Source organism: Sinocyclocheilus grahami, unplaced genomic scaffold (assembly GCF_001515645.1).
Source record: "Sinocyclocheilus grahami isolate Dianchi unplaced genomic scaffold, SAMN03320097.WGS_v1.1 scaffold466.1, whole genome shotgun sequence".
NCBI classification, from domain to species: Eukaryota; Metazoa; Chordata; class Actinopteri; order Cypriniformes; family Cyprinidae; genus Sinocyclocheilus; species Sinocyclocheilus grahami.
Genome location: NW_015505645.1, coordinates 856,112 through 882,817, shown reverse-complemented (window position 1 = coordinate 882,817; position 26,706 = coordinate 856,112). Strand labels below are relative to the sequence as shown.

Here is a 26,706-nt window from a genome sequence, read left to right as displayed (position 1 = left end):
AATATTTTTATATAAATCAAACAAATCAATGTTTAAAAAGGGCTTAAAGCGACTTCTTGAGGAGTTTATTATTTTTTCAAATATTTTTTATGATGTTGATTAATTCTGTCAGGATATTCTGCAGATCAAGAGAAAACATTATACCAAATGTTCCATATGGTGAAAATGTACCATAATTCCAAAGAGCATTTTGAACTTTTGTCTATTTCCATAATATCAATGTTTACATGTTATACCGTGTCTATACTGGACATGTGCGGTGTTGCAAAAACTGGATCCTATTATAATCAACTGTATTATAAAGGTGTTTTCACACTTAGCCTTGCTCAACTGAATTTTGCCAAGAATCTATTCTGCCAGCTAGCAAACAAACCAACCCTAAATAACTGATTTCTAAACAGATGTTTTATTCATGTATTTATAATATTGAGGTATAGTGTTATAGAAAAATGGCTGAATAGACACTGACAGAATGAGCACCTTGTTGTGGATCTTTTTGCTCTTTGGCAATGATATAAATCTCTGCCCACACAGAAGTCACTGCCAAACCTTGCTATTGGTCAGTGCTACGAATTGTCAAAGTTCACCAAATCTGAACCCAACATAAATTTCAACTTTGTGAATAGGGGAATAATATTTCGCCACCAGAAGTCCATCCGGCAAAGTTCATTGTGATGAATTCAGTAGAAAGTTCACCCACAAAATTTCTCAGAGCAACGATAAATATGACCGCACCTTAACATTTCAAAACCACAATTTTTTTTTATACGCTGCACAGTAAGACCCGCCAGTTTCCTATAGATATAAAATTATTTTATTTACAAATTTCATTGTGTACTACCAGCCAAAAATTTGGACACCTACTTTTCATTACCTTTTCATTATTACTATTTTCAGCATTTAATTGTAATTATTGCATTAAATGTCTTGATTTTTGTTAAGCAGTAAAATCAGTGTATTTTTCCATTGCATGGTATCTTTTCATTGACGTTTAACTACTAAATACAATACTATAATACCAAAAAGATCCTAAAATCTTTTATATGGCATGTATTTATTTTGTTTTTTGTATAGCTTTACATTTTTTTTACATTTTTTACATACAGCTAACATTTTTTTGAGTTTCCTTTTATCTAAATGCAAGATAAGATGGTTACTCTGAAAGGATTGTTGAACAGATTTTGTTTCATGGAGTGAAACAAATGTAATGTGAACATTAAAAGTCAGTTAATCAATGGCTGCTCTCTCTGCACAGTTATGTCTAAATGCATGTGTATTATGATTCATTTGTTTTTCAAGAATGATTGTGTTTACATGACACACTCTCTAAAAGTAAGCCTTTTCCTTCTCAAGAATATTAGGAGAATAGCAGGATATGGTTTATTTATGTTTAGTATTTAGTCTTTTTGTGCCATGTAAACGCACTGACTCTTATACACACTTGTGCATGTTCTCCTGATCTCTCCCTCTGATACCTCCTGTGTGATTACCATCATGCTCCTTTCAAGTCTGAAAAAAAAATAAATTCCAACAAAACAATTCACACTTGCTCGTCTCTCTCTTTCTCTGTCTGTGTCAGGAGCAGGGTGCATGGAGGGGGGAACAGACGCCACACACCAATGACACACTCACACACATGACACTCGTAGACAACACAAAGAAACATTCAGAGTCACAAGCCCCACCCACAGAAACAGAGGACATGTTGACCTCACCTAATGCCATGACCTCTGATGAAGGGCTGGGTGATCAGAGCCTGAGCTCCACAAACACACTATCAGACAAACCACCTGAGAAACATTTAAACACTTTGACACACACTACTCCATCAAATGCAGAAGACCATAGGTTAGAGAGCAGAAGCACACACGACACACACACACCAATTACAGTCAAACCCTGCCTGGAGAGGACAGAGCCACTGGCTGCAAGTGCATCTTTGGTAAGCACAGATGCTGATAGTGAATCTCCCCCCACTGACTCACACTTGACACAATTACTCACATAAATCTGAGTGTGTGTTGCATTTTATCTGCACATTTCTCTTTGCTCACCAAAACAAGAAATTAATTATTTCTTTCTTTGTCTTACACTAGAATAGCCTATTCAGTGCTATTCTTGCAGTCTGAGATCTCAAAGATTGGATTCAGTAACAGGAATTTACCTTTGCAACTAGGTGATTCCTTAAAAATAATCTTTCATTAATCATTAATGATTATTAATAATTAACAGCTTGACATGTACTATTATTAACATTATTATTACTGTGTGTTAAACAAACTGCGCAGAGTCAGGAATCCACCAATATGCAGAAAATATTTAATGGGATCAATTTATGTATTTTTCTGCTAATGTCCACTTATGTTAATCTTTTTTTTCATCCAAAAAAGTCTTAGTTTATGTATGATTGTTTTGCTCTCTGATTGTTACAACTGAGCAGGCCATTTTTTGCTGCTATGTGTTTAATACTACTATGTAAATATACCCTCTTTGCATATGAAATGAGCTATTAGTCATTAGTCCTTCTGGTATTTTACAGTAGAAATCCTACTTCCTCATAAGCTTACTCTATGAACACAGACAAGACGTAGTTGATGTAAATACGGGCAGTCGAGTGTTAAAATATGTCTGTCTGACGTCAAAAAGTGAGTCATCTTGCATATTAGTTTAAATAAAAAGTCTCTGTGGACTGGGAAGGAAGTTTGGATTTCTGAAAGTATGTTTTCAGAGTTCAAAGAAAAGAGTTTGTTAAAATATGACCCACGACCATAACCACCAAAGACACTGAAGGGGACACGTTCCCAACAATATTCAGGTTTGCGGTTCATCAATATAGGTTTTTCCAATGATTGGTTCTTAAATTATTATATTAGGTCCCTACTAATAATCTATGTGGCTATATTTCTGATATATGGAAGTAAAATCTATGAATTGCAGTAATACCAATAAGTTTAACAAGATATTCTGTGACATCTAAGAGGGACAAAAGCAGGGTTAGAAAGAAATAAAGTGTAATGGAATAGAATAAAGGATGAAAAATAATTTAGGCTATTTGAGTCAGTTCAAGGCAAAAGTATAGTTCCTCCTTTATATGTGTGTGAGTGTGTTCCTTGTCACACAAGCTGCCCTAGAAAGTGACGACATTCCAGGAAGTAGTTGTAGCCGCAGGTGGGTGGAGTAAGGGACAGACAGAGAAAAAGGGAAGCTACATGACAAGTGACTAATATGAAAGCTGAGACAGTTTATTGAGATAAAGACTACACCAGGGGGCAGAGAAACAAACATAAGGGTTAAACATGTGTGAGACAGAAACTGAGAGAGAGAGAAAGAAAGCAGAGTGTGTGAAAATTTGTTTGTCTCTGGGTCAGAGGACACACCCAGTGTGTGTTTGTGCTGCTGTGAACTCACTGTTTGTGCTGTAGTCAACCAGACCAGGTGTGCTCTCTCTCTCTCTCTCTCTCAGTACACCTGTCTTCTTCTATTATCCATCTATTATCGTGATTTTCTTTTCTCTCTTCATGTTCTGGCTCTGAGCTGCTGTTGTGTATGATTGTCCAGGCCGTAGGTGAAGCCGGGGGCTCAGGTGGACAGTTATCCAGTGAGGTGCTGCTCTATGCCTGCCGTGAGAGGGCCGAGCAGCTGGAGGTGTGTCTGGAGAGAGCACAGGTCAGCCTAGAGAGGTCGAGACAGCAAGCACAGGACGCAGCCATGCAGCACTGCATTGAACAACAGCTTCACAACTGCCAGGTGATCATACACACACATATACCTGCATTTCAAAGGTCAAGGAAATATTTTAATATTTTATTTATCTCTGCACATGATAAAATGTATATTGAGGTTATTATAGTTAACTAAAACCATTTGGAAAAAAAAAAAAGTTAACTGCAATAAAATAAAATATAAAAACTTCAACCAAGGCAACATTCCTCTAAATTCATTTACTAAATTAGTGTACTAAAATGACTAAAACTGAAATAAAAATTACTAAAAACGATTCTGACGTATTGACATAAAGGAATTCTCTCTCTCTCTCTCAGTACACCTGTCTTCTTCTATTATCCATCTATTATCGTGATTTTCTTTTCTCTCTTCATGTTCTGGCTCTGAGCTGCTGTTGTGTATGATTGTCCAGGCCGTAGGTGAAGCCGGGGGCTCAGGTGGACAGTTATCCAGTGAGGTGCTGCTCAATGCCTGCCGTGAGAGGGCCGAGCAGCTGGAGGTGTGTCTGGAGAGAGCACAGGTCAGCCTAGAGAGGTCGAGACAGCAAGCACAGGACGCAGCCATGCAGCACTGCATTGAACAACAGCTTCACAACTGCCAGGTGATCATACACACACATATACCTGCATTTCAAAGGTCAAGGAAATGTTTTAATATTTTATTTATCTCTGCACATGATAAAATGTATATTGAGGTTATTATAGTTAACTAAAACCATTTGGAAAAAAAAAAAAGTTAACTGCAATAAAATAAAATATAAAAACTTCAACCAAGGCAACATTCCTCTAAATTCATTTACTAAATTAGTGTACTAAAATGACTAAAACTGAAATAAAAATTACTAAAAACGATTCTGACGTATTGACATAAAGGAATGACAAAACACACACACATATTCTCTGCCTACTGTTGTTGCTGATGCTGACTCAACAGGACAGGAAGTGCTCAGAGCTGAGATCTGTCACGCATTGAGCCTGTTTATATATTTGGCTCTGTTAAATATAAAGTTGCCTCTAAACCTGCCATAAGTATTATAGACCAATCTGACACTATCTGACACGCACTTTGAATTACCATTGTGTATGAAATGTGCTATACAAATAAACTTGCCTTGCCTATCATACTCATACTATCTTCTTCTAATGTTTCTGTCTGTAAAAGTAGAACTGTTCAGTTCTTTAAAACTTTAGAAGACTTCATTATCAATTTCTGTAGAAATCAGTTCTCTCCTATATAATCAAGTCTTTCACTTTTTCTTGGTGCCTTGCTCTTTCAGTGTCTGTCTTGTTCTGCAGTGTTTTACAACTGTGAACTCTTTTACTGCTCAGAGATCAAAGTGTGTTTGCCGATGACAGTAATCACAGGTCACAAGCTCAGATCTCATGATGTATATTTAAACACAATGGAGTCATTTTTTTATGATTGGTAGACTCTCAATTTATTTTAACTAGAATTTTGGTTAGACTGAAAATTTATTATTTGTTTAGAATAATAGTTGCAGTGTACAAAAATACTTATCGGGAGCAGATTAGATTAGGTTAGATTGGTTTCGGTGACTATGGAAACAAAATAATTATTTTATTTTGTTTTCATAGTCACTGGTATAAATACCTTTTTTACCAGATTTGAATCAATAGGTACACATGTCAAATGTAATGAAATAATAGATACTGTGGCTCCATCATCATCAGACAGAATTTTTATTGAAGTTGAGGATGTTAGAAAAACATTTCAGTCTATAAATACGAAAAAATCTGTTGGTCCAGATGGATGTAGTGCAGGTCTTTTAAAGAATTTTGCACATGAATTGGCTCCGGTGTGGCAATCAGTATTTCAAGCTTCAGTTGACACACATACTGTCCCTGTGTTATGGAAGACAGCATATATAAAACCATTACCTAAAATTCCATGTCCAAGAGAACATAAAGATTTCAGACCAATAGCCCTTACCTCAGTAATTGTGAAATGTCTTGAAAGATTGTTACTTCAGCACTTAGTTAGGATGGTTAAAGATAGACTGGATCCTTGGCAGTTTGCCTATAAAAAAGGTTGTAGTACAGAAGATGCAGTTGCTGCTTTGGTGCGTGTCATTTCTAAACATTTAGATAAATCTAATACAACTATAAGAACTTTGTTTTTAGATTTTTCTTCTGCATTTAATACCATAAAGGTTGACAAATTGATGTCAAAACTTGTACAGTTGGGTGTAAATCTGTATTTGATTCGTTGGTATATCTCATTTCTCACTAATAGAGTTCAGAGAGTTAAAGTGAATAAAACTGTGTCATCCGCTATCATAACAAATGTTGGACTACCCCAGGGTTGCGTCAGTTCTGCCATCCTTTTCACCTTGTATACAGATGCCTGTCGAACTGACATGTTAAATCAGTATATTTTAAAGTATTCTGATGACACTGTTTTAATACCTGTGTTGAATGACGTGGACAGTCCTGGGTTTCATCAACAGGGTGTGACTAAATTAGAAGATTGGTGTGAGAATAATGATCTTGTTATTAATATAAGTAAAACAGAAGAGATTATATTTGGGTTTACATCTGATACTTGTATAACGCCTGTTTTTATTCATAATGGAAAAATCAGACAGGTTAAAACATACAAGTATTTAGGAGTGATGATTGACGATATGTTATCATGGAAAGATCATACTGACGCTCTCTGTAAAAGAACAAAGCAGAGAATCTACTTTCTTCGTCGTCTTAGGTCATTCGGAGTAAGAAAGCTGATTCTTCTGTTGTTCTTTATGTCTGTGATAATGATTGTACTGCAATACTGCAACTCCATTTGGTATAGGAGTTTGTCTGTTATGCTAAAAACAAAGCTGTTCAATCAATTAAAAATTTGCTCAAGGATTGTAGGTCAGCCCCTTGAGAAGCTCTATGATTCAGCTTATTATAATAATTTGTTAGGACTGGCTAACAAGATAGTTTCGGATCCTTATCATGTTCTGCATAATGAGTTTGAATTATTACCATCAAACCGGAGGTACAGAGTCCCAAGATTCAACAAAGTTAGGCTGAAACACTCTTTTGTGCATCATGCGATCCTGGAGCTGAATAAGACACTTAATCAAAAATCAAGAGTAATGTGAACATGGTGTAGTTGTAGAAGTGTAGTAGGAGGGTAAGGCATAATGTAATATTTAAGGGAGTGTAATGTATATTGTGTTTTGTTTGTGTGTGTATGAAGTGCATGTTGTTGTTTAAAGGATGTTGATTGTTGTAAACACAGATACTGTCATGCAAGAAAAATTTCAGACTCGTCTGACAAAGTGTTATATCATATCATCATATCATATATCATATCATTTTATTGTCTTATTTGATGATGGATAACTGCTTTTGCTCTTAATGCTACAGTACATCACTGCAGTTAAATCTTAGCGCTTAAATACTTACAGTTACATGCTTATATTTGTGTGTTTATAAGCATTAGGAATGTAAATGCACAGTAAGTGAGTGAGTGGGACAGTATATCATGGCTCAATGAACCAAATAACATGAGTCTGTTATTTACTTTTCGGGTGGAGTGAAGACATCAATGTCTGCTTCTTTCTTTCCTTTCTCTCTCTCTCGACCTATTTTATTATAAATAGACTTTATCTATTTTATGCATACCCACACAGCACTTTATTTCAGATGTATGAATGTGTCAATGCATCATGAATTTCAACTTAAGGAAACTCTCTATGCAGTGTTCTGCATAATGAGTTTGAATTATTACCATCAAACCGGAGGTACAGAGTCCCAAGATTCAACAAAGTTAGGCTGAAACACTCTTTTGTGCATCATGCGATCCTGGAGCTGAATAAGACACTTAATCAAAAATCAAGAGTAATGTGAACATGGTGTAGTTGTAGAAGTGTAGTAGGAGGGTAAGGCATAATGTAATATTTAAGGGAGTGTAATGTATATTGTGTTTTGTTTGTGTGTGTATGAAGTGCATGTTGTTGTTTAAAGGATGTTGATTGTTGTAAACACAGATACTGTCATGCAAGAAAAATTTCAGACTCGTCTGACAAAGTGTTATATCATATCATCATATCATATATCATATCATTTTATTGTCTTATTTGATGATGGATAACTGCTTTTGCTCTTAATGCTACAGTACATCACTGCAGTTAAATCTTAGCGCTTAAATACTTACAGTTACATGCTTATATTTGTGTGTTTATAAGCATTAGGAATGTAAATGCACAGTAAGTGAGTGAGTGGGACAGTATATCATGGCTCAATGAACCAAATAACATGAGTCTGTTATTTACTTTTCGGGTGGAGTGAAGACATATCAATGTCTGCTTCTTTCTTTCCTTTCTCTCTCTCTCGACCTATTTTATTATAAATAGACTTGATCTATTTTATGCATACCCACACAGCACTTTATTTCAGATGCATGAATGTGTCAATGCATCATGAATTTCAACTTAAGGAAACTCTCTATGCAGATATTTCAGTTATTGAGTGCTTACATTCATTCAGATTAAAGTTATTTGACGAGAGAGATAGCTGGCGATAAATCTTGCTTATCTGTCAAGTCCTGATGCAATATTTTTTTTTCTACCAGTTCCTTATAAGTTTTCCTTTTAAATGAAGTAATTTAGCCTGTCAAATCTTTTTCAGTGTGTCTTAAAAACTAAAACTTATACAGATGTTTATGCTCCGCTCGTTTATAGAGTTTGCCATTGAACTTTCAGTCTCGTTGTGCTGTTTGGAGGTGGTCATGTGTCTCAGTAATGCAGTTAGAGCTAATATTAATGTGACATTAGCAAGGTTTGCTAGCTTCTACCAGACTAAAGGTGTGGTCATGCTAGACTTTGGACATGCAAATTTACTTTCTATCTTACAAGAAATGGGCAACAGGATATGATGTGCACCATTTATTCTTTATATTTAGACATTTGACGTCATTTTAAAGTGGTTGAACCAAATATGCAGTACACTTACTTGTGTGTGTGTGTGTGTGTGTGTGTAACCCGACTCCTTCATCAAAGATTCAGAGATTCAGCTGAGTCTCAGCACAGTGACCTGGTAAACTGTTTTAACTACCACTTGAACACATTAACAGCCATGGTATGCAGGAATCAATTAGCCTGTAGAAAAATATATCTGATCATTTGTATACATTTGATTCTGGTCAAGAACGTGTTAAAGGGATAGTTCACCCAAAAATTCACCCATTTTCTCAACCTCATGTCGTTTAAAACCTATGGAAGTTGGTTTCCACCAAGGAATTAAAAATATATAAAAAGTAATTGTGTCACAATTCAGACTTTTTTCTCCAAATTCTCCGAAAAATAATCAGAATTGCGAGATATAAACTCAAAATTGCGAAGTGTAAACTGCAAACTCAGAATTCAGGGGGAAAAGTCAGAATTGTAAACTTGGAATTGCGAGTAATAAAGTTCATATCGTAATTCTGCCTTTTTTTCTCAGAATTGCGAGCTTATATATACAAAATTGCGTTGAAAAAAAGTTTGATTTGTGACATATAAACTCATAATTACAAGAAAAAAGACTGAAGTCACAATTACCTTTTTAATTTTTTTATTCCGTGATGTAAACAGGCTTCCATAATAGCCTGCATAACTTACTTTCTTCTGTGGAACACAAAATAAGATATTTTGAAGAATGTTGGTACCAAACAGTTTTGATGACCATTGGCTTCTTTTCCTAAGACACAAAAACACTGAGACACATATTCTCAAAATATATTTTCTATGACAAATTATGTGCTCTATGTGCTCAGTGTTTGCTGCAGGATGTACAGGTGGACAGACACTGATCGATCCCAATCTAAAGTCTGTGTGTTGGATTATTAATGAGAGTTTTGTTCATATTTATTTTTCTAAGAGCAAGCGTTGTGTAAAATGTGTCAAATGGTGCATTAAACACCTGTCACCTGCCTCTGAGCCCTGCTAGTTCATTCTCTAAGGTGGACTCTGATCTTTGTGGTGTTTATTACTTTTGATTGATTGTATTTTCTCTATTGTGAACCTCAGCCTTAATAGGTGTTTTTTGTAACTTATTGTTGTCAGTATGAGTGTATTGGTTGTGTTAAGAGTGATTTAGAATTTAGTTTGAGTGTGTGTTGATTTGAAAATGTATTGTTTTGCATCCATCTAGACAATCCTGGTGGAAATTGAAGGGAAGATCTCCAGTCTTCCTGTGTGTGGATTAAAGGAACAGGAGCGACATGAGGCGGAATCGCTCAACACCAAACTCCAGCTGCTGAAGAACAGACTGGTTACGGTCCAATTACAGCTGCAAGAGAGACACGGCGAAGATCAGGTACACACACATCTACTAATATAACCTATTTAGTCTGATACCAATTAAAAAATGCATTTTTTTTATGCTGGGGACAGCGTAACTCAGGTGTAATGAGGAACTTAATGAACAGATAGCATGTGATGACAGAAAGTGATCATTAGCATGCTAATTGCGGCTGATTTTCACATTTGCCAATTCTGTGTTATTTTCTGTCTCTGTGTGTCTGCAGGTGCATGATGAGCGTCAGCGGGCCAGGATGATACGCAGCAGCAGTGTCCAGGAAATGTTGAGTTCTTCCAAAACCAAACTGTTCAGACAGAGCAGCCTTCAACAACAAAGGGTAACACATACATTTATTCACACACTTTAAAATAATTGTTTTTCAAACACCTTTTTTGAAAAATTTGTCTCTCCAGGGTTTTTTTTTTACTAGCCTTTAGTGGGATTAGATTTTTTTCTTGCCCTGACAATATTTCCACTTACTCTACCATTAATGCAGATTTTATTTTGGGTGGTTGGTAAGGTTTGTTTAATGGCTGCTTGTATTTGATAAAAAATACAGTTAAAATTCAGCTAAAACTGTAATATTGTGAAATATTTTTACAATTTAAAATAGTTTTTTTATTTTAATATATTTAAAAATGTAATTTATTCTTTTGTTGGCAAATCAAAGCTGAATTTTCAGCAGCCATTACTCCAGTCTTCAGTGTCACATAAGAAATCATTCTAATATGCTGATTTGGTGCCCAAGAACTCATTTATTCTAATTATAAAAGGTCTGCTTAATATTTTGAGGAAACCGTTATACATTAAGGTTTTTTGATAAATAGAAAGTACAAAAGAGCAGCATTTATTTGAAATAGAAATCTTTTGTAACATTATACTGACACTTTTGATCTGTTTAATGCATCCTTGCTGAATAAAAGTATTAATTCCTTTTCAAATAAGTCCTACTGAACCCCAAACTTTTGAAGTAGTGTATATTTTTGATTTCACATTTCAAGTTCAAATTAAATTAAATTAATTAAATTAAAATAATAATAATAATAATGTCCTAGGTTTTTAATTAGCAAAAAAAAGAGGATATTATAAAGGTACTATGTAACTCCATGACAGCTATATTTTCATACACTTCTGCTGGAAAATTAGGCCTAAATTACAAAGCACTACTGATTTTTAACCTATTCTAATGCTTCTAAGACTATAACATGTCATATTGGTCCATCATTATCATTGCTCTCTCACGATCTTTTTTTCTCTGTTTAAGGAACTGGAGCATGGTTTGAATGAACAGAGGGATCTAACTAAAGCTATCGCAATTCAAGGCAGCAGAGCTCAAGCACACAGCCAGAGTGCAGAAGAACATGCAGGGTATCTAAATACACACCCCTATTAGTACAAATATATGCTTACACTTTGTAACCATATAACACTCCCTGATTGTCTGCAGCCCCTCGCCAGCAAAAGAGAATGAAGACAAGAGACAGGAAGTAGAGTTATCAGTCCACAGGAAGTGGACACACCTCTGCAGCAGATTGGTCAAGACAGCAGAGACCGAGCAAGATCAAGATGGAGATAAAGATCAGGATCCATCTGAGGTCTGAACACTTCAGATTCTTTTTATTTTTTCAAATGTTTATTTGAAGGTTCTACCCCTAGTGTTTAATGTGTAGTTATTTTAATGTGTTAGTTATTTATATTTAAGCAATATAACGTATTTGTGTGTGTGAACAGATCCTCGCTCCATCTGTCTGTTTGTGGAGTGGAGCTGCTGTTTCTCTCTGTCTGCAGGAGATTCAATCCAACATCTCACAACTTAAAGAACTGCAGAAGTCAGCAGATACTCAGGTGTCAATAACAAACACACATACCACACAGGGTTACTGTTTATAACACTTTAAACAGATAGAATAACTCTCTCTTCAAGATCAGAGTACACACTCTCAATATTGTCCAACCCGGATATAACAGAATTATATTTAACTGATCTGTCTGTGTGTCTGTGTGCAGGATCATCAGTCTCTGGATGAAGGTCTGTTTGAGGTGTTGAGTGGAGTGGATCTCAATCTCAGCTCTCTCACACAGACTCTCATGTATCAACCAGCAACCTCAAACACTGACATACTAAACCAACTCCAACAGCTACAGGTCATTGGTCTGTCTGTCTGTCCATCAATCCATCAGACCATCTGTCTGTCCCTTCATTACTCCTCATTTCTACTTTGATTTATAGGGTTTATTTGCAGAGCTGACCTCCTTGGGTGCCATATTGACCTCCCAGGGGTCAGAGGTCATAAAGCTGTTAGGTTCGGGTTCAGCGATATCAGAGACCTCCACTTGTTTTGACCTGCTGATGCAGCGTGTATGTGACATTCAAAAGACTCTCGCTGATAAACAGGAGCAGCTACAGGAACGAATAAAACACACGACTCCGCTGCAGGTCAGACTTTTATCTGCTTATTACCAAGAGTCACTTAAAAATTCTCCTGCAGTTTAGATTACTAGACACACTAAATGGTTCAGAAAATTGATGCTTATATGTTTACAGTGTTATGTGTCAGCAGTTACATTTCTTCAGGTTTTAACACCACAAACCTTCGGATATCTCGCCTTCATAACTGTCACACTTGTTTGTTATGAAAAATCTTGTGTCATCATAATGTCAGACATAATGTTCTTTTCAGTCTCATGTTTAATCCCATAATTCTACCTCTTCATTTAAAATGAGCTAGAAGTATTTAAGGTCTTATTTTAATATTTTTTTGTACACTTATTTTGACCTTTTTTGTAAAGTATGTCTCAATTGTAATATTTCCATGTGTGTCAAACCTTCAGAAGAGAGTGAAAGACCTGCATGACTCAGTACTAACTAGCACGTCAATCCTTCACCCTACAACTAACGGAGAATCCCACCATGACCTTCACACACAGCTGCAGGTAAGACACAAGCCTGTCAATAACACTGCCTGTAACACCTCACGCTACTGGAGAAGTAACACTCTTCTACATTTCTGCAAGAAAAAAATGCTGATGTCTTCATTGTACATTTGCTGACTTATATCTATGCATATAAGTATTTGTGAAATCTAGCTAACAAAATATATATTGTGTGTTGGAGTGGTCCAGACGCTACAGTTTCTACAATTTTGTAGCATTTAAATTGAAGACCACTCATAATGCTAGTCAGGGTTTCTTGCACCAGAGACAGTCGTACTTTAGTTTTTCTTATTAGTTCTGATCCACTCATTTGATTGGACAAGCATCATTCCAGGAGTGCAGATATGTTATGTTCTTCCTATTAGGTCTTAATTGCGCTTGAAGTCTGAGATTTTGACTTTTTCTCTACCTGTGATTCCATGTGAAGGCCATCACTGGAAGGAAACAGGAAGTGGAGCAGAGCGAGAGAGAGCTGGCAGAACTTAGAGAAGAGACAGAGAGTCGAGATCAGCCCTCATCCCTCACACAGCAGATCAACACACTAGAGGTATGGGTGTGCAGCATTCAGAATTTACTATAAAATACCTTTCAGATTCCAATTCCTTGTAGCCAGCATGAGACACAATTGAAATTGAAATCTAAATTGACAGTAGATGACTTAAGTAGAATTAAAATAGAATTATTGACAAAAATGTCAATGTTATGTAAAGCAAATGCTGTAAGTGTAGTTTTTAAAACTTATTACAAACTTATTATTTATTAATTTAATAATTATTAACATGTTACAATACAAACAATATATACATTACCTGATATTAATAATTGCAATGCCACTGCCATAAATACAGTACCTTTCAAAAGTTTTTTTTTCCTTATTCAGCAAAGACACATTACAGTTTTTCTCAATTGCTCGATCTCAATTCTTGACTGAGAGTTTTTTTTTCTCAAAACAAAAAGTTCAGATGTTCAGATGTAACAAAAATTAGTTTCTTGGTCACATCAGATTTCAATTTCTTATTGATTTAGGCAAATTGCATATGTTTTGGCACGTGTGCAAATGAGTAAGTACAATTCTCTACAGTTTGCACAATAACTAAATACATATTGGCTTGTTGATCAAAACTGATGAGTTTATTCTCAATGAAACTGTCAAACTCTTTACAACTACAAAACATTCTTTCATTCTTTCATCCAGCCATCACATGCAAAATGATCCATTCAATTATCAAAATCTGTTAGACATGCGCTTATATTCCATAAATATCTGACATGGAATGGTTGTAATGTCTGCTAAGTTGGCAAATGGCTTGCCATTAGGGTTGCAAAGGGGCAGAAAATTACTGGAATTTCTGGAAACTTTCCAGGATTTTTTGGAAACTTTTGGAATCATTTTGTAAATATTGCTAAACTTTTGGAAAATTTTCAGAAATTTACCAGAAAATTTCCACCCCTTTGCAACCGTACTTGTCATTGTAATGAAATAGGGATTACAATCTTGACAATCAATCAAGCATATACTGTATATGGAGTTTGCCCAGCACAATCACTACCATTTTTGAATGAGGAAGGTCACAACCCTAAACAGCAGTACTATATAAATACATTTATATTTGTACAGTACATTTATCTGTAAAAATGTGTTATATGTAAACTGAAAATTCACAGTTGCTTGTTGTGGAAGAGCAATAGAAATATTTGTAAGAATGTGTGGTGGTGGTGTTAGGGGAAGATGATAAATTGTTTAAAAATGAATAGGCATTGATGAATTTTCAGTTTACAGGTAACACATCTACAAAAATAAATGTACTGTATAAACACACATTTTCATTTTCATTTTGTGTACTACAGTATTGATGTTTCCCAATACATTTTTTACCAGCTGTTGAAATTTGTAACTAAAATGCTCAGTGCTCAATGTCAGCTCAGACAATATAGTATAGTATAGTATAGAAAGCAGTCTGTCAACAGAAAAGTAGAAAAAAAATACTTAAATGTTAAATTTGCATATAACAAGAAATTAAATTAAATTAGCAAAAAATAAATAAATTCCTTGTGTGTTTGCACACACTTCGCGAATAAAGCTCATTCTGATTCTGATTCCGAAAAAAAAACATCTAAACATCTTGGCTCACAAGATGACTTTGGTCTCTGACACAATAACTAGGTTTTGAAGCATGAATGAAATGTTTTGGGTGAGTTACAACATTTTGCAGACATGCAATAGAGTTCTGATGTTCCAGAAAACAGTTGTGATAATTGCATTTACAGTTTAGAGAATGTTAAGGCTGTTTTGAAAAATGTGCCAAAGCGATTGAGAAAAACTGTAAATGTAAACTGTGCCATTTATTAGTGCCATTACAAAATATTAAGCAGCACACTTGATAATTATAAGAAATGTTTCTTGAGCACCAGCATATGAGAATGATTTCTGAAGGATCATGTGACACTGAAGACTGGAGTAATGGCTGCTGTAAATTGTAAAATACACTCTCTGTAGGCAGTATTGGACAGTGTTTGGAGTGATCTAGAGCAGCGCTGTGGAGTTGTGCAGTGGAGTCTAGATGAGCGGAAGATGAGTGAAAAAATCCTGAAGGGTCTGCAGATGCTCCTGACTATTGGAAGAGAGAAACTCACCTACACCTCTCAGCTGGAGCTCAGGAATCCAGCACAACTACAGACACACCTCAACACACACACGGTAAACATATCACACACATTCAAACACCCTAACTAAATGCACACACACATAAAGCCCTGAAAACAAATAAGTAAATCAGCTACACAAATACATTAAAAAACACACACATTACATCACACATGAATCGTGCACAATATAGCACAGGTCCTGCAATCTCTCATTCACCTCCCTAACTTTGTAAATCTACAGGTGTTTTTCCTGTCTCTGGGTGCCCACCTGAGGAGATTGCAGCAACTGAGTGTGCGGATGCCAGACAGCACCTCCTCTGGCTGGGAGACTGAAGTGTCTGAGGTGGAAAGTGAAGTATCCAGTGTTCTGCAGCAGGCTCAGGCTATCGGCACAGTGCTGCACTCAGCACTGCAGGTACGAGAGTGAGGGAATCATGAAATCATGTGGAATGACTCTTATTACAGTTTTTCTGTATGGAAAGCTGCATCAACCAAGAAGATACAAGAATGGAAAAGAGATTGATGTATAAATAAAAGAACAAACAAATGGGATTGATGTGTGCATGAATACAAGAACTGGTAGACTGAATGTCCAGCAGCAGCTTTTATTATATTTTTAGTTAATACTCCTCTGCCCTTGATAAGGACTTTGATGTATTTCAGGTTTGCACTCAGTGGGATGAAAATCATTCCTGGTTAGAAACGCTTCTGCAGAGGCTAGAGACTCAAGTTCCAGTAACACCTCTGCAAGACCAAACTGAGGAGCAGCTCAGCGAGAATATTTCTGTCCATCATGTAATGGTTTAAACTTATATATAGTGAACTGACACACATATATACCTTTAAATAAGAATGCAGCAATATTTGAAGATCCCTGATCTCCACTTGTTGTCTGTGATAGAGTGTGTTGGTGGTTCTGGAGCAGAACAGAGCTCGGATCAGTCTGGTTCTGGATGAGGGCTGCAGACAGCAGGAGCAGATTTCTAGTAGTGAAATAGGTTTTCCTATATACATATTGGGTGTGTCTACAGCCAGACTGGAGCAGCGATTGGCTGCACTTCAGAGGAAGGTGGAGCAAGGGCTACACTCCACTCTCCATCTTAAGAAGCTTTGGAACAGGTAAAAATGAATGATGTGGGTAAAATTAAGCCAGCCAGATTTTTCACTCTGAAACCATTCTTGCCATTTCTTTACACAATATGCATAATTTTATTCTATCTCGGTCTGAGTTTTAAAATCACTTATGTACTTATGTCTTATGTACTCACTTAAATTATGTTTAATAAGGGAGAGATGGAAACGTACAGAGGAAAAATATAAAGAATTACCACTACACTTTTTTCCAGGTACCAAAGCGATTCAGAGGCTTTGAATGAGTGGATGGGACGAGCCAGAGAAAGCCTCCATACATGGAGAGATCACATGACCACAGCTGAACAGGAAGTGGACACCCTCTCCCATTTTCAGCACTTCACAGTCAGTCATCCAGTGATTCTAATCATTAATTTTTAGTTTATATTTTGAACAATAAGATGATTAAAAACTTGATGACTATAGCTACATAAAACCTTAGTTTATGCATGTTAAATACATATTTATTACAATTAGGTTTAGTTTTAATGATGACAGCACTTGTTATATTAGGACATTTTTGTAACTGTGATATTTTTGATGCAGGAGTTTGTGAAGGAGCTAGAGGTGAAATCGGCCCTAAAGGCATCAGTGATCAGTTCTGGATCTTTGATCCTGTTGCTCAGTGAAAGAGAGCAGAACATTGAGACACAGACCTACAAGCCAAGTGAAACTAGCAACTGCACATCTGTAGATATCACCCTCCCTTCAGAAACCAATGTTTCTTCTATTCAAAACATCTCCTCAGATGAAACTCTTTCTATAACAGAAAGATCAGATGCAAACATCACAAATGAAGGTGCTGTCTTTGAGGAACCAACCGCATCTGCATTTGATTTATCTGTAAAACAAGAGATGGTTCTGTCACCAGTTCTCCTGACTCTGCAGTCCCAGCTATCTCAGGTGGAACAAGACTGGGTGGAGATACAGACACTCATTCCTGCCACCCAACAGGGACTGCATCAGGTACATCATTACTAACTGCTCCCTGGATAGTTGGAAAGAAAGACCTGTCAGTTTCATGTTCTTCAGTTTGGAGCTTTGTCTCTCTGAGGGAGAACATTGTGTATAAAAAGTTATCATGGAGGTCAGGCAGCCATCCAGACATGATTTCCTGTATTACTCAGAAGCTGATGAAATCTTTGAGTAGTAGAGTCTGTCCTTTTTACTATCCATTATCTGGTCTCTTTCTTGTTCTCATCCCCTTTTTCTTCTTTGATTACATGTGTCACCCCTAACCCGGCTCCACTGTTTTCTTTCTTCTCTATTCCCTCCACCTCTGTCTATCACTTTCATCTGTCTTTATTCCCATTCTGTGTTCTCTTTCTCTCTCTCAGAGTGTGGTGGAGAGCCTAGCTCCTGAAGGACTGCTGGCTGATGTGTGTGGCTGGATTACCGGTGCTGAGAGCAGGTTACAGGTGGCTGAACGAGAGGATCACAACACCTGTACTGCTGCAGTGTTCACACACCTGCTCAGAACATATCAGGTACCTTGCTCACATTTTAATCTCTCCATCAATTAAAAAGTATAATTAGCAAATAAAATAATTATCTTTGATTAAACATCAGTGCAAAATAACAGATTATTTTTCTTTTAAAACTAACAAATGGTAAAGAAATCAATAATCAGCAAAGGTATGTGAATAAAATTATTATAAAAGTAACTAAAATCTGCAAGTAATTTACTCCGTTATAGTAAAATAAATAATATAAAGTACAAATATAACAAAAAGGAAGACATTATGAATCTTGTAATTAAACAAAAATATTTATTTTCCTTTCATTGAATTTTCAATTTATTGTGGTTTATTAGCATTAAAAACATACATTTGTATTGCCAAAGTGTTTGCCATAAAAAAGAGTTGTATAAAGAAAACAATTCTGAAATAAAATAGTTAAATAAAGTAATAAAATATAATGCAGAGTACACTTAGCTTAGATAAAGAACAAAATGACAACGGAATGAAAATAACTGAAATAAAAATGTGCAAGTGTAATCAACTCTCTCTTTCTTTTCTCTTACAATTTCAGTTTGTGCTTTGTAAGTGAAGTGCAAAGTAAAACTTAGAAAGTAACATTCAGCAAATACTATATATATATATAGAGAGAGAGAGAGAGAGAGAGAGTACATTAAACAAGAGTAATTAACCTTTTCTCTCACCATCTATTTTATTGAATTTACTGATGGCGAAGTAGTTTTAACTTTCAGCAACTTTCTTTTGGATTTACCTGTCTCTTATTCTCTTTCTGTCTAGGGGATGAAGAGAGAGATGGGATGTCAGCAGATGTCCGTTGACTTTATTAATCAGTGTGAGCTGAAGCAGGTCAGTTTTGACTCTCACACCAGCAGGTACAAACACACTGCATTTGCTGAAAACCTGGAACACGTCAATCTGCGCTGGAAAACTCTACGGGCTCACCTGAACACACAGGTGAGTAGTTTATTATCATTATTTATTATTATTCCAGAAACCAATACAGATTAACATAGTGTGTACTGTGTTTTTCAGATCCAACATGCTGAAGATCAGGTGAGGATATGTGCAGAGCGAGATAGCAAACTACAAATCCTGCAGCGCTGGGTCAAAGGTCAAAAACAATGGATGCGACTGGCTGAAAGACCCATCAGTCGCTCATTTGCTGAGAGGAGCCTGAAGGATTGTGAAGTGAGTCGCTGATGTTTTCTGATTGTGGTAACTGATTATGTTGATGCTCACATACCTTTAAAACTTTCAAAAGCTTTTCAGTTTTGATTTGAATTTATTTATATTACATTTTAGAGGACGTTTACTTGTCTTTCTTTCATTCTCAGGAGCTGGGGGAAAAGTTGAAGTACAAATTCGCAGAACTCGCTGAGCTGGGGAAGAGGACACTTACCGCTGATGAAGAAGACAGTGATAAAGACTTCCTCTCAAAAGTTCATAATCTTTCACAATCTTTGACTGACCTCTCTCAACAGGTATGGAGACAGAAACTTGTTCCTGTGAGTTAAAACAAAACCGTCAAATATTTATAAACACTCTTTGAGTGCATTTAATTAGGAATTTAATCATAAATGTTCATTTTCTAGAGTACAGTCCTTGGGAATACCCTGAAAGAGCTGTGTAAGGTGTGGGCTCAGTTTGAAAGTGGGAGGAGTCAGGCAATTGTAAACACAATGAGGATCTGCCAATCACTGGAGTACTGCCACGCCCCTCTGCCCTCCCTCTCTGCCCTCCAGAACAACATTGATAAGCTACAGGTGTTGACAATCAAAAACACTGTTTTTTTCCCCCAAGCTGTTCCTGATTGTATGTCTGCATTAGAGAATGATTCAATTAATTTAATTTATTTATTTATTTATTTTTTAAATTTTGTCAAATTTGTTAACTTAAGAGTAAACTTTTGGCTTGAGAGAGATACTTATTATGATGTATTCTATATTCACAAATTATTATTTGCAGGTCTTAAAAGCAGAGACAAGGGAGATTGACAGCCAGTGGGAGGATCTTACCAAGACAACAGCAATTCTTATTGGTGGAATTAGTACAGACTCCACCCAGATGTTATTGGAGCACCTAGAAAAAGAAAAAGCAAGGTTAGACTTCCCACATAGCAGCAAAACAATGTGAATGTGCATGTAAATGTTCGAGCTAATACACTTTGTATCACCCTCTAGGTGGTCAGTGGTGAAGGAAAAGGTAACAAAGGCGTTGCAGAAATCACACAGTCTTCTGAAAGTGTGGCAGAAATACTCTGATGTGAGACGCTCCTGTTCAGAGCAGCTCCAACATCTCAAAGAGCAGCTCAACACGCATACCAAAACACCCGCTGACAATAAACAACTCACACACAGCATCGCAGAGCTGAAGACTGTGAGTACAATGCAAAGGCAGATAACCATCCATTTAAATACACAAACTAAAGTGGGGTCCAAAAAGTTTCAGACCACACTGAAAATCTGGGATTTTTTAAAACCAGAAGAGTTATGATTTAATAATATAATATAATATAATATAATAAAGTATTAAGAATGAATAAAAGTATTAAGAAAGAGTACAAAAAACTTTTGGACTGCATTACAGTATATGTGACAGGCTGTGTTATTGTCTTATTTCCTTCTTTTAGGTATTACAGAAATGCTCAGAGACTCTGCAGACTGATGTGAATGAAATACTTGAAGTGTCTAAGGATCTGATTGAACAGATGGATGATGAGGATGCAGTTTTCATCCGATCAGAATGCCGTTTGTTAACACGAGGTTACCTGCAGTTAGAACAAACTCTGAAAGGAAGAATTGAACACATGCAGGTAAGACTTACACACATTAGCATCTGTGCTTTAATAAGCATGGGAGTGTTTGAAGTATTACTCATTTCAATAAAAAAAAAATGTCTGTTGTTGTTTTTCTGCATAATATGTCCATGCTCTGTCAAGTTCCGAAAAGGACAAAAACCCCCACAATAGTAGCACCAAGTATCATAATAGTACTCTATAAGTCGTCAAACACCATGAGAGTGAGTAAATGCTGACATCATTTTTGACTCTTCCTTTAATTCAAAATATGTGTCTGTTCAGGAGGATCTTGAGCAATTTCAAGAATTTGAAAAGTCATTCCAGTCCCTCGAAACACAATTACAGCAGTGGGAAAGCAAGCAAAGGATGGACAGTAAACTCACAGATATATCTCAGGTAATAAAAAATCATACACATGCATAACTCATTGACATAATTTTATTGAAGAGATGTCCAGTATTAATGGTTTCCATGTTTTCTTGTCTACAGTCGGGTCTGATGGAGGTCAGTTCTCTCTCTCCTGATCTGGATCTACTAAACAATCTCAGCTACAGGCTGACCCTCAGTGACCCCATGACACAGAGGCTGCAGCACCTCAACAGGAAGTGGGCACAGGCCTCCGCACATGCTCAGGAGAAATGCAGGTGACCGGCACTTATGACCAGATCACCTGAGAAAGACACTAATATCAGATTCAATACTCAGCATATTACATGTTTATGTGTATATTGTGTGTTTAGTGAGTTGCAGGCAGCCTCTCTCCTGCAGCAGAGCTTTGAGCAGAGATGTGAGAGCTGGCTGGCTTTCCTACAGCACATGGAGGACAGTTTGGCTGTAGAAATTGCATCAACTTACCCTGAACTAAGAGAACAACAACGAACACACCAGGTACAACAGTCGACACACCCACAAATGCAACACACATGGATCATAGATCCATCATAGACCCAAAAAATCTGACTCCCCCCAAAAATATATTTTTCTCTCCTTCTCTTCTAGTGTTTTCAGGCTGAATTGTCTTTAGGCCATCAGATCCTTCACTCTGTGATCAGTGAATCTCTCCTCCTGTTGCAGAAGGGAGATGTGGAGGACAGGTGACGATTCTCAACTTGTTTTTTTGGGGGGATTTTTCAATCTCTGTTTTGGATTTAATATGATTTTTTATGGTTGCTTGTGACATACAATATGATTCAGAAGTTGGGGCAATGAGTATTTTTTAATTTTTTTTTAAGAAATCAGGACTTTAATTCAGCAAGGATGCATTAAATAGCTCAAAAGTGACTGTAAAGACATTTATTTATGTTTAAAAATAGTTTTTATTGCAAATGAATGTTCTTTTGAGCATTCTAATCATCAAAGAATCATGAAAAAGATGTGTTATGGTTTCCACAAAAATATATTAAGCAGCACAACAGTTTTTAATGTTGATAACAGTAAGAAATGTTTCTTGAGCACCAAATCAGCATATTAGAATGATTTGACACTGAAGACTGGAGTAATGATGATGAAAATTCAGCTTTGCCATCACAGGAATAAATTACATTTTAAAATATATTAAAACAGAAAAGAGTTGTTCAAAATTATAATAATGTTTCACAATATTATTTTTTTCTGTATTTTTGACCAAATAAATGCAGCATTAATGAGTATGAGACTTTTTTCAAAAAAATTTAGAAACTCTTACTGACCCCAAACTTTTGAACCGTAGTGTAATATAGTATTTTATCACTTTGTCATGAAAAAATTACCTACTTTTATAACTATTAAGTTGATACCTTGAAGTTTTATATTTAGAATTCAACATGAGATTTGTAGTTTTAGTAACCACTTTGCCTGTGCCCTCAGGAGTGACTTCCTGTTAAAACTGGCACAGCTGAGAGAGCACTGGCAGGGAGCGGTGCAGAGAGCAGATCAACGGCGCGCTCTAGTGGAAGGGCTCATACAGCACTGGCTCCTTTATACACACACAATGCAGAAACTCCGCAAACTCCTCACACTCACACACACAATCTTGTCGCCTGCCGGTCCCACACACTGTAGTGTCCTGCAGTTGCGCCTCTTGCTGGAAGATCTGAAGGTAACAAGATGATTTTCAAATATCACTGTTATTATTGATGAAGATATTGTATAAGTCGAAGTACTCTATATCAGAATCAGAATCAGAAGAATCAGATTTATTCATATTGACACCTTCGCTTGCAGTTGTTAGTGACAAAAGAGTCGGTTTGTTTTTTGTTTTTTTTGTTTCACCATTTCTCCCTCTCTCTTTTTTGTTTGTACCCTTTACTCTCTCCCTCCTCTCTCTCTTTCTCTCTCTGTCCCTGTAAAGCGAACAGAGCTGTTGTTTCAAAGGTCAGTCTCTGCGTATCTGTGTGTGATGGAGGTAGGCAGGCAGCTGTTCTCAGTGAGTAACACGCAGACGCAGATGCAGCTGCAGACAGACCTGGCAGCCCTGCAGGAGGACTGGAAGCAAAGCCAGTGCATGCTGGGAAAGAGAAAGACTCTCACATCTGACATCATAAAGGTAAGATGGATTCAAATGGGACCTCTGAATTAACTAACTCTTGTGTTTTATTGCTTCGTTCTATAGACATGCTATTGTGTTTACAATGTAGACTTATATGGTAATGTCAGCTATTTTTATCCTTATCCTTATGTTGAATGTCAAAGGTCACATTGGAAGCACATAAAGCTTTGTGAGTGTGTTTGTGTGATCAGACTTTTTTTTCTAAAATAGTTTTCCTATGATCATGGAAACCTAGAAATATTAGAAAAGTCTGACTTCTAATCTAAACCTGGGAAAGAAATTGTTTTAAAAAATCATGGAAATGTCCAGAAAAAAATGTGTAGACAATTTATACATTTACGATTTTTCAGTACTCATCTGTAAAACATTTGATCATCTATAAATATATAATTGTGTGTGAAATCGCTATAATTGTTTTTTTTTTTCTTATCCAGTTATCATGAACAAATAGGAAAGTATGTTCTAGATGTCAGATATCATTCCTATCTACTATACATATCAGCATTTATGAGGGTAAAGTTTATATAACAAAACTAAGTGAAATTTCCCCTTGGAATTTTTATGATTTTATATGATTTTATGATTAGATAAGAAATAGCAGGTTAGATAGGAAATAGCAGGTTATGGATTGTCAATCTTATGAACACCTATTCAGAGCTGCTCCAGAGAACAACCAATATTAACTGTCTGTCCGTGTATTGACACGTCTAAAACTTCACCGGGAATAAAGTCTGCCATTATAGACTACCACTCTAGAATAGAATGATACAGGGCAACACTCAATTTTGGATTGTGTTTGTGTGTGAAGAATTAGGAGATACTGTATTATGTTGGTTTTGTGCAGGAATGAGTCCATCTGAGTTTGACCTACATTCCCTCTGATTCAACAGCTGGACTAATCCAGATCAGACCTTTGCGCACACACTCCTACACAACCACAAGCACATTCATTTTAATATCTGTCTGTCTGTCTACCTATCTACCTACCTACCTACCTGTTGTCTGTCTGTCTGCCTTCCTGCGTGTCTTGTCTGTCTTTCTTTGTCTGTCACTTTATGTCTATTTGTCTGTTTCTCTGCTCCTCATTCATAGTTGACCTTGATTGTAGTTTAGATAATATGAAGACACACAAAACATAGGCTTTGTGTGTGTGTTCATGAGTACATGCACTTGCCATGTGCTAAATGGTTTATAGTAATGCCTGTCTAGGGATTTACAGCTCTCCCTGTCTGTCTCAGCCTTTCTGTCTCTCTCTCACAGTCTTTATTTTTGTCTGTTTTTATTTCTCATGCAACACATTATAAAATGAATGCCAGCGCACTGAAACATTTTGCCATATTCTCTGGAGTTTCCTCTGTGCACTATGTCTTATTAGAATATGGTTTTATTTGTATTATACTGTATATGTGACGTGCGTGTACAGTATTAACATGTAGATGTGTGTGTGTTGGGATAACCCAACGCTGGTGTGTGTTTGTGCATGCATGTGTGTTTACATTGCCCCTAGTCGTGTCTTATCTTTTCATTTGTCTCTGAGCCGGGACATTGGTCTGATTTAGTGCACACTGACCTTCCACAGTGGACATCTGGACACCTGTTCATATGTTTGTGTGTACATATCTACCCTCACATAGCCATAAGCTCTCTGTGTTTTCTCTGCATTATTTTTGAATTTCCTGACTAATGATTGAGTCGGGTCCATCCCCATATAAAGAGGCTTACAGATAAGATATTAAATCAAAAACATGTTAGAGCATTATAGCAGCCTCTATCCATATGTTTTTTTAATTATTTTGCAGAAATGGGAGACCTGTGAGACCAGGCTAGCTGATCAGGCCCAGTGCCTGGAGGAGGTACGAGCCAGACTGAAGCAGTCGATCCCAGATCAGCAGGAGGAGATGGAAGAGGAACACCTCCTTGTGAAGGTACACTTAACTCCAAGAGGTGAACTGATTTGCTCCACTTCATGTACTGTTGACTGACTTGGTACAGTGAGTGTAATAAGGAGTGAATTACTCACTTAGAATTTTTTCAACAAAAGCATCATTTAATAATGTAATTTTTTTTTAAAACACCTAAACGGTTGTGGTGTTTACATTTACATTGTCATTTTGCAGACGCTTTTATCCAAAGCTACTTACAATTGGGGAATACATAAAGCGATTCATCTTAAAGAGGTAAACAGTCATAAGAAAGTGCTCGCAATACCAAGTTTCAGGCATTGTTTAAATCAGTTCAAGCTAGAAAGGGAAGGCATAAATAAAGAGAAAAACAATGTCTTGAACTTGATGTGAGCCGCAACCAGTAGCCAGTGCAAGGAGATAAGGAGAGGTGTAAACATGGGCGCTTTTGGACTCATTGAAAACCAGTTGTGCCGCTTCATTCTGAATCATTTGTAGAGGTTTGATTGTGCTTGATGGAAGTCCAGCCAGAAGAGCACTGCAGTAGTCCAGCCTAGAAATGACAAGGGCCTGGACAAGAAGTTGTGCAGCATGCTCTGTTAAAAAGGGCCTGATCTTTCTGATGTTGTGTAGTGCAAACCTGCAAGATCGAGCAGTCTTTGCAATGTGGTCTTTGAAGGTCAGCTGGTCATCAAAGATTATACCAAGACTGATGGGGTAATTGTAGAAGAACCTAGCTGGATGGTGAAATCATGCTGTAGAGTTGGAGTGGCAGGGAAGACAAGAAGCTCAGTCTTTGCCAGGTTGAGCTGTAGGTGATGTTCTTTCATCCATGCCGAGATGTCCGCCAGGCAGCCTGAGATCTGTGCAGCTACCGTAGGATCATCTGGTTGAAATGAGAGATAGAGCTGTGTGTCATCAGCATAGCAATGGTAGGAGAAGCCATGTGCCTGTATGATGAGACTCAGTGATGTAGTGTATATGGAGAAGAGGAGGGGTCCAAGAACCTATCCCTGAGGGACCCCAGTGTTTTTTTTTTCATTCATTGATTTATTAAACATGTTACTTTTGAGAACATCCTGGATGTTTTGTTATATTTAACTTTTGGTTTAGTAAAGCTAATGGTGCAAGTTAGTTTTAGCTGCTTGTGCTAAAATCACTAATAACAGCTTTTGTTGCATGACACTTTGGATTTCCCTTCTTCCCTGCTATAGGCTTATTCAGCTGTGATTCTCCTCCCTCCCTCCCTCTCTCTCTCTCTCTCTCTCTCTCTCTC

The 26,706-nt window shown here is 36.8% G+C and overlaps 1 protein-coding gene across 1 annotated transcript in view; it reads left to right on the top strand.

Moving 5' to 3' along the window:
• LOC107553183 (nesprin-2-like) overlaps positions 1–26,706 on the top strand; it is a 91,894-nt gene that overhangs the window by 44,567 nt on the left and 20,621 nt on the right. Inside the window, 32 exon segments of the mRNA XM_016235316.1 lie at positions 1,580–1,942; positions 3,559–3,747; positions 9,867–10,031; positions 10,243–10,353; positions 11,281–11,384; positions 11,464–11,611; positions 11,748–11,861; positions 12,024–12,161; positions 12,247–12,453; positions 12,849–12,950; positions 13,378–13,497; positions 15,448–15,648; positions 15,838–16,011; positions 16,260–16,391; positions 16,498–16,715; positions 16,943–17,072; positions 17,274–17,693; positions 18,065–18,214; positions 18,983–19,159; positions 19,238–19,393; positions 19,540–19,686; positions 19,798–19,968; positions 20,171–20,304; positions 20,386–20,581; positions 20,835–21,017; positions 21,285–21,398; positions 21,492–21,646; positions 21,743–21,890; positions 22,002–22,096; positions 22,848–23,079; positions 23,332–23,526; positions 25,329–25,454. Of these exon segments, the coding sequence (XP_016090802.1) occupies positions 1,580–1,942; positions 3,559–3,747; positions 9,867–10,031; positions 10,243–10,353; positions 11,281–11,384; positions 11,464–11,611; positions 11,748–11,861; positions 12,024–12,161; positions 12,247–12,453; positions 12,849–12,950; positions 13,378–13,497; positions 15,448–15,648; positions 15,838–16,011; positions 16,260–16,391; positions 16,498–16,715; positions 16,943–17,072; positions 17,274–17,693; positions 18,065–18,214; positions 18,983–19,159; positions 19,238–19,393; positions 19,540–19,686; positions 19,798–19,968; positions 20,171–20,304; positions 20,386–20,581; positions 20,835–21,017; positions 21,285–21,398; positions 21,492–21,646; positions 21,743–21,890; positions 22,002–22,096; positions 22,848–23,079; positions 23,332–23,526; positions 25,329–25,454 (5,415 nt within the window).